The sequence below is a fragment of the Atheta coriaria genome, unplaced genomic scaffold, assembly GCF_025399875.1.
Source record: "Atheta coriaria isolate IRGN ID8LTWV9N9 unplaced genomic scaffold, Caltech_Dcor_3.1 hic_scaffold_9_pilon, whole genome shotgun sequence".
Lineage (NCBI taxonomy): Eukaryota > Metazoa > Arthropoda > Insecta > Coleoptera > Staphylinidae > Dalotia > Dalotia coriaria.
The window spans coordinates 3,484,613-3,503,844 of NW_027045451.1; the positions used below are offsets into that span (position 1 = coordinate 3,484,613).

Sequence of the window (19,232 nt, forward strand, 5' to 3'; positions counted from 1 at the left end):
GCGGAGGCGGCAGTGGCGGCGGGGCTGTAGTTCTACTGCCGCAGCGGGAACAAACTGGTCTCATGCTCACGTTCTAACGCTAACAAATTATCAAACTCTACAAAACTAAATATTAGGTCATATATTCAAAGTATTTTCTTTTTATTCTAAAATTTTTTATATTTTTTTGGTAAAATTTTGTTTTTTGGTAAAGATAATTTTTGCGCCATCTTCATCTCAATTTGCAGCTTCCATTGGGCATGAGTCTGATGTATGCAAATTGTAATGTCGTCACAAAAGAAGCGCCACTCGTTGGTTTGCCTCTTTTCCTTTCATTTTCCATCATTTCTTGCCGTCGTTATTGCGTTACCTATTTGCGCACGCAAACGCACTTTTATTCCTTACGCCCCGGCAAAAGTTCTCACTCCTCTTATTCTACTTCTTACACACACACTCCTTTGCGCTTTTTTGCTTTTTCTTTCTTTTATTATTTTTATTATTCCTATTATAAATTTCTTCGTGCGCAATGTGTACGATGGTGGAGGCGCCGGTTTCCTCTCCATATTTCCTTTGCTGGCAATTTTTTATATGTCGTCGTTGTTGTAAGTACGCACCGCCGAGGTTGGGCCACTTTTTTTCCTGTGTACAGCTCGAGCTTGCGATAAAGAGGAAAACTGGCAAATTGCTTCGCCCGGCTCCTCCACCAGCGCATTGTTGTCGCCGGCGCGCTGAAAAGCCGAGGACGACGTCGCCGCGTTGAGATGCGGCGTCACCTTAGATTTGCGTCGCTGGCGCAATGGCATTAACTAAATGAGTCGTGACTTTCGTACACTCGCTGTCACTCTTTCATTGCATAAGTTTATTCGTCTATTAGCAGAATATACAATGCATGGCAGTGTTTTTAAAAATTTAAACTTATTTTCTCGTTTTATTGTTGAGGTGTAAATAATTTTGGCATAGTTGTTTTATATTCACGTAAAATTTATTTATTCGTAAAAATACAGAATTGATATTGGATTCATTTTTTTTTTTCATTTTTTTTCGACCAGTGTATCAGAACTCATATTCAAAGTTGAATGTGCTATGTAATCTCCACTTTTCATACAAAATATCTCATGTTACGCAATATGTGCTGGAAAATATTGGTGCAACCGTCGAGTGTGGAGAGCTTTAAGCTCGCGTCCAGGCGCGTGATTTTTCTGTTTTCGCTGCTTTTTTCGGCAGCTTCTCGTTGAGCAGAATTTAATTTTCATCCGGTTGCGTTTATATGCGAATTGCGCTCAGGGTCTGCCACCAACTGGAAAAAATGATATGCAAATTAAGCATTGAGAACTAGTTAAAATACTTTTATTTACCAAAAAATAATCAAAAGAAAATAAAAAATCATAAATATTTAATTCAATTATTTACTTTTTAAAGTGAATTGTGATAGACTCTACATTAATTTAATAAAATTCATTCTGAAAGTTAAGAATAAAGGTTACAGTGCTAATTAATAATAATACGGGTTTAATTTTTTGATGTCGAGTTAAGGTCAAGTTTCAAGGATCAAACACAAAGGCCGAGATAGGAAATTAAATTTTCATAATAAATTAGACAGTCAGTTTTCATATTATTCTGGTTTCGCAAATCATTATTTATTCAAATTTAAAACAAAATAATGTACTTTTAGTGATTACAGACCCCAGCAAATCAATTACAGTGTACTTTCTCTTTTGACCCAAACTACTGAAAGCGGATCTTGTTTGTGTCATGTTAAAATTTAAATCAAAGGGTTTTCCCTTGTAGTACACAATAATTACAGCTTATAGTTTTACAGCTTTAATATAATTTTAAAAAGTGTAAAATTCCAGTGTTCAAACAATTTTAAACAAAAGTGATTGGTTGCACGATCAAAGCATAGTTTACGATGAAGAGATATCACGCAATCGGGCATAAACAAATAGTCGTATATCAGTAAGGAAAACTTTGCGTAACTGTACACCGCGTGAACGCAAAGCAACTAAGCTGAAAATGCTCGGAAAATTTCCGGATTGTATTTCCTTTACCATTTTAATGAAGCTTTTGTTTGCGGTGCGGTAAGTCAACAACTTACACAATGCTTTCTAATTGAATACCTTTTATTTTATAAACTAAAACAACTATAATCTAAACAATTCAATAAACACTTTCAATAAAATTTAAAATTTACCAAATTTAAAACATTTAGTTATCAAATAAATGAGATATATCTGTATCACAATAATAAATATTATTACTAGATAGAGATCTAAATTCTGAGTATAGTACCAATTCATAGATCGACTTTTCGGACTCAAATGTTTAATATCTCCATGTCTCAGAACATATTCCGTCCAGAATACAGCTTCATCAAGAGGTTTTACTTTGACATCACGATATTTCGCTGATGAATCTTTCATAGTTCTAGTGTAGCATGCATTATGAAGAACTTGTTTAACCCTTTTACAAAATATATTCTGTGAGGGGTCTTCTAATTCTTCTAAGGTGACTGTTTCTCCGCCGCCTCTTTCTCTAAGTTTTTCTGCGTTATTGATTTGATCGAGAAACAGTGGTAATGCTACAATCGGCACTCCAGCATAGGTTGTTTCCTGGGTGCTTAGGCCTCCTCCATGTGTAATAAACATTTTGGTCTTCTTCTGTGCTAAAACAGCCGTTTGCGGCGCCCATTTTACAGTCACTACGTTTGTTGGAAGTGAGAGGTTTGCAGGCGGTTCAAGTTTCCATAAAACTTGATAGTCGGATAATTCTGCAAAGCAATCGCCGAAAGATTGAAGAAGCTCTAACGACAAATATTCGCTTTTGATATTAGATCCTAGGGAGAAGTATATTACACCTTTTGATGGCTTAGAAAAAATTTCTTGGATATCCTAAAACATAAAATATTAATAATTATCTTATATTTTGTTTTAAAACAAAATACCTTCGGTAATAATTCTTTTTCTTTGATTTGCACACCACCAACAGGAATAATATTCGGATTCATAGGCTGTGCATGATTCAACGCCACATTCCAATTAACAAAACACAATGAAAACCTATTTTCAACTTCTTCAAATTTTTCTATATTCCAATTAGGAAATTTCGTCTGCGAAACTTCCACACTCACTGGTTTCAGATAAGATATTCTTTTGTAATTTGAATAATTAATATAGATAGTATTAAATAGCCGCTGCCAGAGTGTTGTGGCGATTGTAAACGGCATTATTATTTGTCCAATATACGGATATACATGGCCTCCATACAATGCTTCAATAGAATTGGTCAAACCATACGGACTAAGACCGACCAGTGGTGGATTACCAAAGCGTTCGATAACGGGATAGAGACATTCGCCAGCAGTGTGATCCCACAAGATTAAATCGAATTTGAAATCGTCTGGGTAAGATAATAATGCATCAAATGCAGGATGATTGAGATCAAATTCACACAATTCGATATTGAAGTAGTGGTTGAAGTCATCAACGAGCGCTCGCAAATTGAACGGAGTCAGAGAAAATCTCCTCCAGGAGCTTCCTTTATAAGCATATGCAAATGTATCATAAGCTCCTATAGAAAATTATATTTAAACATAAAACACAAAGTAAACAGAGAAAAAAATAGGTGATATCCTACCATCAATTGTAATCACAGTAAAATTATCCCTTTTAATTTGTGTGTAATCATGTGACAGCACGGTAACATTATGTCCTTTATCGACTAATCCAATAGCGATGGCTTCATTCCAGAAATGATGGCTGTGTGACATCAGTGTGGCCATCATTAAAATGTTGGCTTGTTCTGATCGCCCCAACAAGATACCGACGAATACCATTGACAAAATACCACGCATGGTATTATTATTTTGTGAAACTTGTACAAACAACAACAATACTAACAATAACAGAAAACAGTAAATGAAAGTTTTGTTATATATGGTTGAAAAATTTTTCAAAATTTCAAGCAATTCAGATTAAACGCATGTGTAAAAAATTTAATGCCGCATAAAACGTTCAGCGACAAACAACCTCCGATGAATTGGTGTTTTATGGCCGGCGATGTTTGTTAGTTTTTATGTAAGTCGTTATGTTGTGATCGTAAGTGTTATTGACAAATGCCGCTTGCACCTAACAGAATCAGCTGTGGGGATCATAAAAGTTAAATGGACCAATTAAGCATGGTGCAAATGGAGTGGTTAAAATTATTATCGTTAAATTTATTCAAATTTTGGAAAATTTTGAATATTTTATGCGGTTGTATACCTTGGACATAACCTTGCTTATGTTTTAAAATATTGACACCGTTTTGTTACAACAGTAGCCAAATATTGGGGTTAAAACTGCAAAAAACAGTTTTTAGTTTAATTTTCCTCAAAATAACAAAAAATTAACGAGTAGATGTAGTTATTGAAATTGTTTTATCTTTGCCTCTTTTCTTTCTTCTTATTCATATATAAATTTATAAAATAATAAACATTAAGTAAATATTTTATTACTTTTGATTTATTAATATGTCTACGACAAAGTCTTCATTTCATCACTTTGATAACTTGAATAAATTTCCGTAAAAATGTAATATTGTCTCTATTCTATCATTTAAATTAATATTTATGAGAAAACAAATTTATGAAAATGTCTACTATACTCCTTTATTATACAACGATTTAAATAATATTAAATAATAATTTAAACGAATTCCAGCCTGTTATGGCAGACAATATTCCCCAATAAAATTCACTCATCTATGCGGCATTGTAAAATATGCAATATATAAACATGACTTGTTAGTGCCGTATAAATAAAACGCCATTGACATAAATCACTTCACGTGAATTGCGGTTTTCGGTTTCGTACGCATTCAATAACCTCCGGCGTCGTTTGTTGGCTCATGAAAGCGATTTTCCGATAGTTTTCGTAATGCCGTATTTTATTTATGCACGTTTATACTGCGGCGTGTTCTGTCATTTCTTTAACAACATACCAGACTGTATTTGATTCACACAGAAAAAAAACTGCTGTTAAATGAAAATTACTGAAAGTTGTTCCTCGAAAATCATTATACTATTACCAGGATAAACATGAATTTAAGTTGAAATTTGTTTGTCTCGAATAAAAAACGGAAATCAATCATCTATGCACACGCAAGTGAAAACAAAACCGAGTATCAACTTTAAAGTCATTAAAGGCATTAAATTCGGGAGTTTGGTGCAAGTTGTTCGTAATGTATTTCTAAATTTTGACATCGATGAGGCGACGATGGCGGTTGCGGCTGAACGGCAAGCGTCGAAAATGCTTACAAATTGAAAACGTGTTGGTGTAAGCCGGTGTGCGCGCCGCACGCCGCCACCGCGACTGATAATGTTGCACACGCCATTAAGCAGACGCTATCGGCGCGTATTTGGTGGCGGTGGCGCTTGATGAAAACGAGCGCGTCGCTTTTCCGCAGCGCTTCTGCATGTATCAACACTTTTCCTAGTTTATCCTAGATTTGCGACTAGACAACGCTCAAACAAGGCGACTAATCAAGCGAAACGTCGACGTCGGCGTCGAGGCGCTCCGATAGAGATAACAATGTCGCCAAATGATTAACACCTTTATACGCACACAATGTTTGGTTCTATTCGCAAACCTGCGAAACAATCAAAGTTTTAAAACTGTTAAACAACAACAAAACAAGAAAAAACAAATTTCTATTGCGTTTATTCATTAAAAACCATTACAATAATTAAAATATATAAAAACGTAATAACGTTTTATTAATTACGATCAATTCGTTATCTGCGCAGTCTCATAAAGTCATAATCGATTAATAATGTTAATATAACATATTACATAAAGGCTTGCGTGTGTTTTTGATGTATTTTTACGCATTCATTTACTTGCACATAGTCTAGATGCACATAATGCCCATAATACGTGAATGTAAATATTTAATGTATGTAAAGCACCTTGGCCTATTTACAAATTGCATTTGTAGGTGATGCATGTGAGAGGGTGATGTATATTTAACGTAATCATTGCCTATTTGCCGCCGCCGCCGCTGTCGAGCAAATAAATGCGATCGTTGAGGAAATGATGTCGTTGTGAGCAAGCCAACGATCACATCGATCGCGCAATATTGAATATATCATTAAAACAACTTAATATGCATTTCATTTTGTTAGAAATTGAACAGTTATACAAAATATTACATTGAAATATTTATTACCTGTCTATTCTTTTTACATTAACTTATTTTAGTGTGACAATATCATTTTAGGTTAAATTTATGGAAAAGTAGTGACATCTGGTGGAGAATTATTTAATTTAGTTTAAAATTAAGGTTATGTAGAATAAATGTTTTTTTTGCGATGTAGTTTGAGTAGTTTGAAACCTAGGCAACATCACAATCAATAAATCTCAAGAATTGACCCGTCAGTCCACATTATTTTTTTCAACGCGAAGAAAAAACCGGACGTAAAGAGCAAGCAGCGACCTTAGAATTTCCTTTAATCTCTTATAATATTCATGACACGGGCATGATGGAAAGCAATGGATTGCTCGCCCGCTCGAAAAGGCAAAGAGTAAGGAAAACGAGCCGGACATTAGATTAAAAGGCGAATGAGTAAAGGACTGCATGCATGCTCAAGCACTCTTCGCCCTTTCACATACGCGTTCCTTCAACATCATAAGTCAATAAATTATTTATTTACATGATATGTTTTTTTCTAGCTCAACTTTTAGCTTCCCATTTGATTAAACTATATTTTTCTATATTCAAATAAGCAACTAGGTCGTGTATTTTTGCAGAAATTCGTTTGTTGTAATTTTCAATTGCTTGACGTCACAATAAGAAGTCGTGCGTTTGATGTTTTTCTTTGAGACGACGACTAAAAAGCGTGATTAATGAAGCAGAGCGAACTGAAGCGATGGCTTGTTAAACGTTCTTCGGCATTACCGACTTCGAGGCTAATGTATAATTGCGAGCGGGCGTAAAAAGCGACTCGCAATTCCAAAACACATTCTTTTACGATCATAAATTTGCACAACCACCGATAAATCAACTCGCGTTTAACTTAGCATCGATATACGTTGCTATTGTGTTCACTAGTTTCGCTATTTTTACGACTTTTGAACGATTTTCCATTTGCGCAGTGCAAAAAGGGGATAAAACTAATGAGAACTTTATTATCTCATAAATATGCGCCGCAATTCTGTGCTCTGCGATAAATTTACCTAGCGCAGGTAAAAATAACAGGATAGAACAAATAAATCCCAGCGGCGTGTAAAAAATTAATTTAATTAGGTAAGAAAAACATTGAGCGTAAATTATACATTCAGCAAGTTTCAAGCATGAAATTTAATTAATTACTTAGTAAAATATTTGCTATAAAAACAAGAAAATGATGCGGTGGTTTTAAAATAAATACGAATTTAACGATATTTTACGGTAGAGTAACATTTTTATAGACTCAAAATATCCTTTTAGTTTGGCATTTCTGTCAAGTCCTTAGATCCTTTTAGGGTTTACGCAACGAGTACATTTTCCGAACCCGAAGCAGAGTCGATTCGTTACACGACGCAGGGGCAGTTCTTTGTCGGGGCGTTTGTCGGCTTGAGGGCTTGCTTTTGCTTTTATTGCGACGGCGGCGGCACGGTTGACCAACAGGCAAGGGTGGTGGTGGTTCAGCGTCATTGTACCGACGAGCAAAACCAACTCGCAACAGGGGCCAACGCAAATAATTCAATTCGAAACCGCCACTATTTTCCGTTTAACCCTCATAGATCAATTGGGAGATCAAACGGAATGCGCGCGTGTATCGTTATATGCGAGCAGGCACTTCTGTATTCCCCATTAAATCCCACCTGCTTTCGAGGCTGCGAAATAAATCTGGCTATCGAAAGAAAAGCGCGCCAGAAGTAAACCCGAATCGAATTCCCAACCAAAAGTGAAATCTATTTTCGTTACTTTTTTCCTAGAGTATATCTCCTCTTATAACATAAGCTGCGATTTTTTTCTTTTGCCCATTTAATTTATTATATGTAAATATATCAAACAAATGAATAATTATTATTTATTGTTTTGCGTATCCGCACACGACGTCCCTGAGCGTATATTGCCTAGTATAATAAGTAGGTAGATAGAACATTGAATAACAAGTTTCATTGTCTGGCATTGTTACGCGGAAAAGCGGTAGCTACAGAGCATTCAAAAATTGTATTGTTATCCAGTTCGCATTTTGCAATAACACGCCGCACCGCATTAAATATGTCTACGCCGGCGCGCAGCTCTATTCAGCTTCACTTGCCCGCCCACTCCAAGCATATTCATATATTTTCAGATTAAAAATCGCCAAGCGGCGTCACATTCAAATCCACTCACTCACACACACTCACGCGGCTGGAGTTAACAAAAAATTAGGGCGCACACAACGGCGCGTAATCGACTGATCGGCAATAAATCATATTAAATCGTCGAAGGAGATATTGGAATTCTTCGATGGCCGGCCAGCCACCACCCGACGACGAATGATAAACGACAGTATAATATGAAAAATCGTGATTTTAATGAGTTTTTAAGCAGCCATCCGCTCCTGCGCGCTCGACGCCAAACTTTCTATTCAACGACCGATGGAAAAAAAGAAGAGAAGAAGTAAAAGTAGAAGCACACCCGATGTCTTCAAGGTTTGTGTGCGTGTGGGTGTGTTTGGGTGTAGGTACGTTTTAGAAAAGGGCAGAAACCGAGCTTAAAGTTTCCGATAAATCAGCGATTTCCTCGTGCTTATTATCCGAATGCATGCACAGGTTGTGGAGGAGGCCTTGGCCGTCTATATTTTAATGATGAATTATTCTGAATGGAATATTCATTTTAATGAGGTATAATGCAACGGATGTGCTTTGTGATTGAAAAATTTCCCATTTCGAAATTTATTAAAAATTCCTCACAAAAACGTGTTTTAATATAAATAAATCCAAAATAGCGCAGAATAAAATAAAATTGAACATATCTGCATTAAACAGTTGGTTGATTTAATTAATATATTCGCCGAAACGGTGAGGACGGATTCAATTACGACACGAATTACGTGTCGCTTGGAATGCAACAGCGTTTAAGCGTTTAGCTGGGATTGTCCGCGCGCAGGACACACGCTGGTTCCTGGCGGTCTGCCGGCTGGCTTATTAATGGTCAGCGCGCGTCCGATGTCATTGAATGCGGTCGGGAATTCAACAGTGCTCCTATGAAGATCCGCGCGAGTGTGTGAATGGAACACCCGGATCACCAGCCGCCAGGATGGCAGGCGAGACATTCAACTTTGAATTGTGCACGCCTATCCGCTCTCGTCCTAAGTGTGCGGAAGCGACAAAGCGAAGCATGCGAAAGCCAAAGGGATAATGGTGAAAAAGGGAAAGGATATAATTGAAAATCACGAAATGAAATAAGCGCTTTTTGGCTCGCCGGTCAGATTGGGTAGGAGAGAGGAAATAAAAGACTTGTAATAGATAGGCAATAGGATGGAGTGATTATAAAAAATTACCATTTTGTTCGATTTATTAAAAGCGGCGGTGTTATCGCCAAAAGAAGGAAATTGAACAAAAATTGATTTTTTTTTGCGTTTAAACCGAGCGGAAAATAATTTAATTGCTGTTTTCCAGTAGAAAATTTAATTTAATTCATTTTGTAACTGGATGTTTACAAATATCAATTAAAGATTTGTCGATACTGGATAATTTGTGCACGTGCCACGCATAGAAACGTCTGCTTTAATAAGAATTCTCTTTTTCTTCTGCTGATACTTTTAACCTTCTTCTTGTTTCCTCTAAACGTAATCAAGAAAGAGATAGGAAGGACGAGGGATCTATACCACTCTTGATTCTCCTGCCTATGTGGAAAAAACGTGCAAGAAGCGCAAATTTCTTCCACGTGCTGCCCTGCACCAAATCAATTTTACCGTAACGCAAGCGGCAGGAAAAAAGAAGCGAAGCGAGTTTTATTATTAAGTGATTATCGTTATCCGACTTTATCGGGTTATAATTGAAATACATTTTTTTTCGTGGTGCCGAGCTGGTGGCGAGAATGTGAGGAAAACAAATAAGTGAAAAGACACGAACTGATTGTTATTCCGCATACATTGCGGCACTAACTAGCATTCCAGCACTCAGGCTAACAAAAACCCAATGGGACACGTAGATATATTCACAAAAAAATATAAAAATAAAACAAACTTGCGTGTAAAGTGCTAGAGAACAAAAAAAAAACTAAATTTATTTTCAATATATTTATTAGCTTGATTTTTACAGATTAAATGGTTTAATTTCACGAATTGTATTGTTTTTATTAACTGTAATTCACGCAGGATTATTCCAGATGAACTACCAACTTTTCACAGCTCCCTGTTTATACCCGCATCGAAAATATAACATAATCCGATTGTGTGTGCATGCCGAACGTGCCAAAAATTCATTCGATATTTCGTTCCGTTAGTTATTTTAATCCAGTCATTCATACGTCCACTGGCATTCATTTTTGTCCGACAGCGCAGCCATGCGCGACCGGAACGCACGACATAAAAAGGTAATGAAATTGTTTATGAATAAATAATCGCCGATCATCGCCAGCAGATAGCACGAAATATCTGTGGCACACACGCGTTACGCGATCGTAATCATCGAACGAATATGTCTTTAAATGACCTTCAGTAAACACGAACAATATCCGATCAATTTTGACCGTGTGCGCGCGCTAAAAACGGAAAATCTTCGATGACAAATCTAGGTTAATTTATAACAGATGTATATTTATATTTCTACGGTTGAATATTGAAATATTATGCAATCGTGACTAATGATAGAGTTAAAAATCGACACAACATGTGAATGCTCTCTCATCAGTTGACAGGCGCGCATCGATCAAACAAATCGAATGGGCATGTAGCGCACTTAACTTAAGCAAACACAAGGCGTTGTATTTGTTGAATTTGTACTGTTTTGAATAATCACACAGAGGTATAGACACATACGCAGATCGTTATGCATTTTTCAAGCTTCGGGCTTCGTAAACTATGCCATCAACGGGTTTTGCTTGCGTTGCGAGGGTGAAAACACATTAATTTTTTTTCGTAGCAAACAATCCGGTGTAACTTTGCCAGGTGTTTGGTGGAGATAAGTGCAAATGGTTGAATCGTGGCAGGGCGATGACATGCTATCTCGAAGGATATTCGGTTTGTGAGTTTTCGTCATAACTCAAAAGTGTATCAAAACTGAATTTCGTCCTTAATTTCAAAATAAATCAAGTATTTGTTAGTATATTGCATAAAAAAGTAATACACATTTAATAAATAAATTAATCGAATACAAACAAATAAGTTATGGGTGTTTTCATGTACGTTTGTTAACGTATTTGTTCCTTTAATGATTGTATGCTCGGCGCACGGCGGATTTGTCGCTAGTGTTTGCCCAAGCCCCGGCAGTTGTTCGGTGCGCCCTCGCGTCGCATTGTTTCGTCTATTTATGTGCACGTTGCACTTTACGAATGGCCAAACACCCGCACTGCACGCCATTCACCATTCTTCATTCGGCTACCGATTGCCGGCGCGTTGTCGGCTTGTTGTTCGTTCGAGAGCTTACACTATCCCGGCTGGAATACGCTTGATGGCCGCTGGGCAGTTACGATTTAAATATTTGCTCGTTGGCTTTGCGAAAGTTTGCATTTCGAGCCGGTTTGCATTTTGGCATTCAAGATTCGCCAGGAGTTTACATTATGATGGGGATCATCGATTGTTTATGCTTGATCGATAAATTATGCGGGTCATCAAGGGTGTAGCGTGTCTGATCGGTGCAATCGCGTGGATTTCATGTTTGTATAATTTTTACATTTTGGATTTTTGAATAACTTAAACCATGGTAGTTCAATAGACAATTTTGCAAATCATAAAAATTGCAGACGTGGAAAAGGATATTAAATACTTGGAGTATAAAACAATTAATTACATTTATGTATAATTGAGGTTATGTTGTCGACTCGCTTTATATTGCCATATTTTCTCAACAACCGTGTTGAAAACATTAAACTTTTAATAAAACAGAAAACTACATTTTCAAATTTTGGTCTCCTCGACGAAATTTTAGGGTAATCTATGAAATTTCTACGAAATATCAAAATGAAATTATTTTGTCTTTGTTTTCACTTTGAACTCGGCATATCGAGATACAGATATCGCAGGTAAATTCATCCCTACACGCTTTATTTTCCTTTTGTCTCTTTGCGCAGAACGTTTCCTCTTTCGCGCACAACTCGAAATATTTATAAGCTACATATTCTGTTTGTAATTAATACGCACTGGTACGTGGCTTACCTGCAAACAATGCTCGACTAATTCGGTTGAGAGTAAAATTAATTTTAATTCTCGCCGCGTGCGGTTTTATTTAACTCTAGACTTAAAATTATTTCAAACGCTACTTATTATTTCCTCTTGCCAGTTAAAATAACGCAAAGTATGTTTGCTTATTTTTACTCAAATTAAATAACATTGTGTTAATAAATTTTAAAGCTCATTGTTAAATGGGTTTAACACCTGAAAACGTGTATTGTACTCGTTGTACGTAACGAATTGGGGAATTGCAGCTTCTGTGTTGTGCGTGGCGTAACGTGGCGCGTTAAAATTAACCCCAATTCGTGTAACTACTAATTGCGTATTCATGAGCCACTGTTTTGCGTTCTGCGGCTGAATTTCAAAGCGAATTAAGCCGCACGCCAGACTTCGATGTTACACATCTTCTCTACCATATAATTTGTGGTATAATAACTCTTTGAGACAAGTGTCGGACGTAAATAATTAAAATAATAATTGAAGGTTTATTTAAGTATCGATTGTCTGTACATAAAGCGAGTTTTAATTAAATGACACCGCCCGACAAATAAATCAAATTTTGATGTCATTTTTAAAGAAATACGGATAGAAAATTGTTTTGTTTGTTTTAATTACAGCACGTTTTTAATAAATATCACATTCGTAGGTGTAGGCCGTATGAAATCCGAATTACGTGGATGTATCTATGCAGAAAAGCGCGGGTGGAGTGGCGAAACGTAACGCGCATATAATGTCTCGAGCGGGCCGTAATACGAGCGCGTCCTTGATAATGATAGCGAGGGTGCTCCGCAGCCGCACGCCACTTGACCGCGAAAATGGAAGGGTTGAATGCTGAATGTGGATTTTGAATTTTAATCAAGTTAACGAGCTACCTGCCGCGGGTCGGCAGGTTCGTTCTACTGCGTGCGGCATTCCAGCCGTGGATAACGAGCAAAATTCGAAGCTGGCGTTAAATTAAAAGTCATTTCGCCAGGTTTTAGTCTTTTCATGCTTAGAAAGTATGATTTGTGAAAAAATCATCAAAAAAATCTATAAAGTCAAAAGTATTGAGTTTGTTAGACTACATTAACTAAATTATTAATTTTTTTGATATTTTGATATAAAAACTATAGAAAATGACCGCGTTTTAAATTATAATTGACTTTAATAAAAATGATTAATTGATTAGAATATTTTTTGCCGTAAATGCAAAATAAAACAACTTGACTTTCCATTACCCGCAGACTGCTTGTCATTAAGCACTCGTCTCAACATTAGTTTTTGTAATTCTCATCAATAACAATGAACACTCATTTATTTTCTTCAGCCTGCACACAATCACTACTCCACATTGATGACTCGTCGTCCAACAAGTTTAATAAAAGCAAAGCAAAGATTTTCGTTTGTTTCGAGTGCACACAATAAAATAAATAAAAGTTTTACTTCTGCGTTGAATTACTGGTCTCGCCTTGTCACATTATATGCAGGCATTTACATAGACGCAACGCAACCAAACCAAAGCTTACAGACGGACAGACAAAAAATGTCATATAAATTATTTCACCAATGGTGGGATACCTACGTTCAATTTCACTATGTTTCAAGCTTTGCTTTTTGTTGATGTTTTTCGCATTGCTATTCTTGCGCGAATGCCGCTGAAAGATTGTGTTTGTTGCCGTGTGAAAGTGGCAAAAAACGAATGAGAACTTCAAGTACGCTGTGCAGCAAAAAACACAAGCGGTGAAATTCGGAAAAAAACACACGCTATAGATCAAACGAGGTGAAAAAATGTTAGAAAAATGATTCTATGACTACGATGATGATAGGCATTGTAAAAATTCCAGTAAGTATAAGGTATAGCGAACGATTATAACACACATTATTGTGTTTCTTTGTACGTAGTATCATACTCGTATACTGACATGAATTATAGTACTTTATTGCATTATAGTTGTTTGCCAGTTGAGGGCAATTTGTTCGTTAGTGTACGTTGGTGTGTGTGAAAGCACTTGAAAGTAGTAAAACTGGATCAGACGTAGTAAATTGCTTTCTATAAATAAATAAACCTTTTTTGCTACTTTGGCTGGCAGGGTCTTACTATCTTTAAGATTCCACACTCATGAAAAAGTGCTATAAGAAGTGTGGGTATCTGTTTATTGATTTTTATTATGGAATTTATCAAATTAGGCAATATAAGCTGGTTAGGGTTTAAATGACAGCATTGCAGTTGACACAACATTAAAGTGGTCATTGCTTGTGTCACGTAAGACCTGATTTTGTGTGCGGTCACATTATACGTGTTGAAAATCGAATTTGCGGGTTTGTGACACATCAGATCGTAAAGTGGACTAGGTGGTTTAATGAAAAGCCGATTCGTGGACTACCACAATTCTCTCAACAGTATCTAAGCGTAGAATGGAAAAAATGTCTCAATACACACAATAATTTTGTAGTTGCAAATAAAATTATTCTAGTGGTTTAGTAACTAAGTACATTGAAGTGCACTTAATCAGTAATCTTATCTCAATGTTTCCTAAAATATCGTAAAATTATTTTGGGCCTATATATAGAATATACTGATATAATTAGATTAGTTGTTGTAAACAATCCACTCAAAACCATAGTCCAACGCAGTTTTGAATCAAGAAAAATTCCAAAATGACAAAAGTTTTGTTGATTTTTGCTTTGTGCGTTGTTGTAAGTTACTAAATATTTATTACTAGACAAAAATCACTTTTAATTAATAATCATCTTATTTTATTAGGGCACTTTGGCTGAATCTAGTCCAAAAATTGCCAGAAATGCCTTTGAGTTGATTCGCATGCAACAGCATTTAAAGTCGGTTGATGGTGACATTGCAGCTTGCGCCAAAATTCTTGCAGGAACTGTTGCTAATGCTCTTTTTGCAAACTATTTATCCTTAGTAGGGTGTACTGAAGAATGTGCTGGAGAGTTAGTTGCCCTTCAAGAAGAAATCACAATTGTTGTCGAAGGTCTTGTTCAAGATGTTGAAGAACAAATTGCCGCTTTCCAAGCTTGTGGTGATGATCAAACATGCAAAGCTGATGTCGTAAAGGAAATCGCTGAAATTATAAGTGCTACTATTAAGGACCTGAAAGAAATTGTTAATAAACATTTAACCATCTTAGAAGACAAATTTCCAGAAGCTGCTGAGTGTGCTCGTGCTTCTTTCCAAACATTTGCTGAAACATTAAAGGCAGCAGAAGAAGATTTTGTGACTTGTCTTAAAAATTAAATGCAATAAACTCAAATTATTTTGATACTTAAAACAATATTTATTAACTTTTTATAAACAATTTAATTATGCAGATGCACAAGCGATAAACTCCCTTCGAGCAGTAATTAACTGATCATTAACAAATACATCATAAGCAGCGCGTGCGCATTCGCTCACATTTGGGCAGACATCCAGCATGCCCCCTAGACCGGAGTAGATAATTGAATTGATAGCTAGTATACTTCCTTGCAGCATGTTATCCATCGATTCAACACATTCCTCTTCACATGTTTTATCTCCATTACAAGCAGGGAAACATTGCATCACTTGTGTTAACCCATAATCGTACATAGCCAACATACCAAGGGTATCACTTTCAATTAATTGAATTTCTTTTGAACACTCATTTGTTGCACATTCTGTGACAATCTTATTATTCGCAATTTTCAATTTTTCGATAGACAATGCCCAAGTTTCATGGCATTTGTTAATATCAATGTCAACGGGTTTTAAATTGCGAGGAGGACCAGCTAAAGTACACTGTAAATTAATAACAAATGATAGGTTAAACACTGGTATTGATATTAAATTTATTACTTACAGTAATGCACAAGGCTGTGAGGAATAAAATTTTGTCCATTTTAAGTTTACTGTTATTTTGTTCAAATCGTCTGAATAACTAAAGTATTTGTGTACAACTTTACCAATTTATACCTCAATATGTAATCTGAATTACTTAGCATAATAAGAAGGGAGATAAGCTTCTTTGTGAAGTGTTTTTTGGGAAAACTTATCATTGAATTACTAAGTCGTTGGGTTTTTGTTCTATTTTCGAATTTGGTATTTCCAAGTGCAAAAACTGCAAAAATAAAGTCAAAGTAAGCAACCTGGCGACTGAAATTCAGTTGTGTACACAAATATACCTTTGAGAAATCAAGCCAAACCGATATACGATATAATCAGCTCCAATCACATGCACTAGTTGCTACTCTGCGCTTGTAACTACATATCGACCATGCCAAATAGTCATTTTAGTGCAATAGATACATATTACATAGATACACTGCACGTCCGGTTTTATTCAATTTGTCTGCATATAAACAAATAAACCTGTTTTGCTACTTTGGCTGGCAGGGTCTTACTATCATTAAGATTCCACACAGATGAAAAGGTGTTGTAAGAAGTGTAGGTATCTGTTTATTGATTTTTATGTTGGAATTTATCAAATTAGACTATATTAGCTGTTAGAGTTCAAATGACAGCATTGCAGTTGACACAACATTAAAGTGGACATTGCTTGTTTCACATAAGACCTGATTTTGTGTGCGGTCACATTATACGTGTTGGAAATCGAATTTGCGGGTTTGTGACACATCAGATCGTAGAGTGGACTAGGTGGTTAAATGAAAAGCCGATTCGTGGACTACCACAACTTCCTCAACAGTATCTAAACGTAGAATGGAATAAAATGTCTCAGTAAACGCAATTATTTTGGAGTTGCAAATAAAATTACTTTAGTTGTTTAGTAACTAAGTACATTGAAGTGCACTTAATCAGTAATCTTATCTCAATGTTTGGGCTTATATGTAGAATATACTGATATAATTAGATTAGTTGTTGTAAACAATCCACTCCAAATCATAGTCAAACACTGTTCTGAATTTAAAAAAAACTACAAAAATGCGAAAAGTTTTGCGGATTATTGCTTTGTGCGTTGTTGTAAGTTGCTAATTATTTATTACTAGACACAAGTATCATTTATTTAATATTACAAATATTTTATTAGAGCACTTTGGCCGTACCGAATCTCAAAATTGCTAGAAATGCCCTTGAATTCGTTCGCATGCAACAGCACTTGAAGTCTGTTGATGGTGACCTCGCGGCTTGTGCCTAAATCCATGCAGGAACTGTTGCTAACGCCCTTTTTCCAAACTATCTATCCCTAGTAGGATGCACAGAAGATTGCGCTGGAGAATTAGTTGCCCTTCAAGAAGAAATCACAATTGTTGTTGAAACTCTAGTTCAAGATGTTGAAGAACAAGTTGCCGCTTTGAAAGCTTGTGGTGATGATCAAACATGCAAAGCTAATATCGTAAAGGAAATCGCTGAAATTATAAGTGCTACTATTAAGGACCTGAAAGAAATTGTTAATAAACATCTAACTATCTTAGAAGACAAATTTCCAGAAGCTGCTGAGTGTGCTCGAGCTTCTTTTCAAACATTTGCTGAAACAGTAGAAACAGCTGCACATGATTTTGTTACTTGTCTTAAAAATTAAATACAAAAAACTTTTATTATTTCTGTACTTCAATCAATATTTATTATTTAAATTAGGCTGACGCACAAGCAATAAACTCCCATCGAGCAGTAATTAACTGATCATTAACAAATACATCATAAGCAGCGCGTGCGCATTCGCTCACATTTGGGCAGACATCCAGCATGCCCGCAAGACTGGAGTAGATAATTGAATTGACATATAGTATACTTCCTTGCAGCAGGTTATCCATCGATTTAACACATTCCCCTTCACATGTTTTATCTCCTTTACAAGCAGGGAAACAATGCATCCATTGTGTCAACCCATACTCGTACATTGCCAACATATAAAGGATATCACTTTCAATCAATTGAATTTCTTTTGAACACTCATTTGTTGCACATTCTGTGACAATCTTATTATTCGCATTTTTAAATTTTTCGACAGACAATGCCCAAGTTTCAAAGCATTTGTTAATATCAATGTCAACGGGTTTTAAATTGCGAGGAGGACCAGCTAAAGTACACTGTAAATTAATAACAATTTATAGGTTAAACACTGGTATTGATATTAAATTTATTACTTACAGTAATGCACAAGGCAGTGAGGAATAAAATTTTGTCCATTTTGAGTTTACTGTTATTTTGTTCAAATCGTCTGAATAACTAAAGTATTTGTGTACAACTTTACCAATTTATACCTAAATATATAATCTGAATTACTTAGCATAATAACATGTGTGATAAGCTTCTTTGTGAAGTGTTTTTTGGGAAAACTTATCATTGAATTACAAAGTCGTTGGGTTTTTGTTCTAATTTCGAATTTGGTATTTCCCAGTGCAAAAACTGCAACAATAAGGTCAAAGTAAGCAACCTGGCGACTGAAATTCCGTTGTGTACACAAATATACCTTTGAGAAATCAAGCCAAACCGATATTCGATATAATCAGCTCGAATCACATGCACTAGTTGCTACTCTGCGCTTGTAACTACATATCGACCATGCCAAATAGTCATTTTAGTGCAATATATACATATTTGCTCTCAGTAGCAATACCCAGAAGAAAGTTTTTTGTTTAAATATTAATACATGTCCTTAAATTTGAATTCAACACTGCACTTCCGGTTTTATTCAATTTGTCTACATAGTCGACTTACTTGGCTTCACATATTAACTATAATTTACAAACGCTGGCCCCAAAGCAACCAAAATGCACTCGGTTGGCCAGTTGCAGTATAAGATAGTATTGCGTCTGCAGCAGCGCGGAATGTCACAAACCAAGGACTTGTACGGCGTTGCCTCAAGGACTTTACATAAACTGTCCATAAATTTAATTGTTTATTTAATATAGTACCCGAGCTAGCGCCCGACTTCCGCAACTTGTTTTCGTATTTCGACAACGGCGTGTGTGCGCCTCCGCTTTTCGTAATTGC

General features: G+C 36.0%; 1 protein-coding gene and 4 long non-coding RNA genes across 5 annotated transcripts; 2 read left to right on the forward strand and 3 right to left on the reverse strand.

Moving 5' to 3' along the window:
- Positions 1-32: 32 nt before the first annotated feature.
- On the reverse strand, positions 33-3,860 carry LOC135799791 (UDP-glucosyltransferase 2-like). The gene is made up of 4 exons (XM_065313001.1): positions 3,613-3,860; positions 2,921-3,546; positions 2,269-2,867; positions 33-105 (listed from the first exon to the last, which is right to left on the reverse strand). Exons 1-4 carry the CDS (start codon positions 3,827-3,829, stop codon positions 33-35), a joined length of 1,515 nt encoding a protein of 504 aa, XP_065169073.1. The 5' UTR covers positions 3,830-3,860.
- An 11,042-nt stretch (positions 3,861-14,902) lies between these two features.
- Positions 14,903-15,594, forward strand: LOC135798438 (uncharacterized). Its single transcript, XR_010549706.1, has 2 exons — positions 14,903-14,998; positions 15,066-15,594. It is a non-coding gene; the product is annotated as an uncharacterized lncRNA (long non-coding RNA).
- On the reverse strand, positions 15,574-16,388 carry LOC135798437 (uncharacterized). Its single transcript, XR_010549705.1, has 2 exons — positions 16,141-16,388; positions 15,574-16,079 (listed from the first exon to the last, which is right to left on the reverse strand). It is a non-coding gene; the product is annotated as an uncharacterized lncRNA (long non-coding RNA).
- A 771-nt stretch (positions 16,389-17,159) lies between these two features.
- LOC135798584 (uncharacterized) lies at positions 17,160-17,850 on the forward strand. Its single transcript, XR_010549747.1, has 2 exons — positions 17,160-17,258; positions 17,326-17,850. It is a non-coding gene; the product is annotated as an uncharacterized lncRNA (long non-coding RNA).
- On the reverse strand, positions 17,829-18,517 carry LOC135798583 (uncharacterized). The gene is made up of 2 exons (XR_010549746.1): positions 18,387-18,517; positions 17,829-18,325 (listed from the first exon to the last, which is right to left on the reverse strand). It is a non-coding gene; the product is annotated as an uncharacterized lncRNA (long non-coding RNA).
- Positions 18,518-19,232: the final 715 nt, after the last annotated feature.

Excerpts from the sequence above, each read along its gene's own strand:
- LOC135799791 (XM_065313001.1), bottom strand. The coding sequence starts at position 3,829 with ATGCGTGGTATTTTGTCAATGGTATTCGTCGGTATCTTGTTGGGGCGA. Across the intron at positions 3,547-3,612 it reads TACTGTGATTACAATTGATG|GAGCTTATGATACATTTGCA; the intron begins GTAGGATATCAC and ends AATTTTCTATAG. Across the intron at positions 106-2,268 it reads AAAAGTCGATCTATGAATTG|TTTTGTAGAGTTTGATAATT; the intron begins GTACTATACTCA and ends CCTAATATTTAG.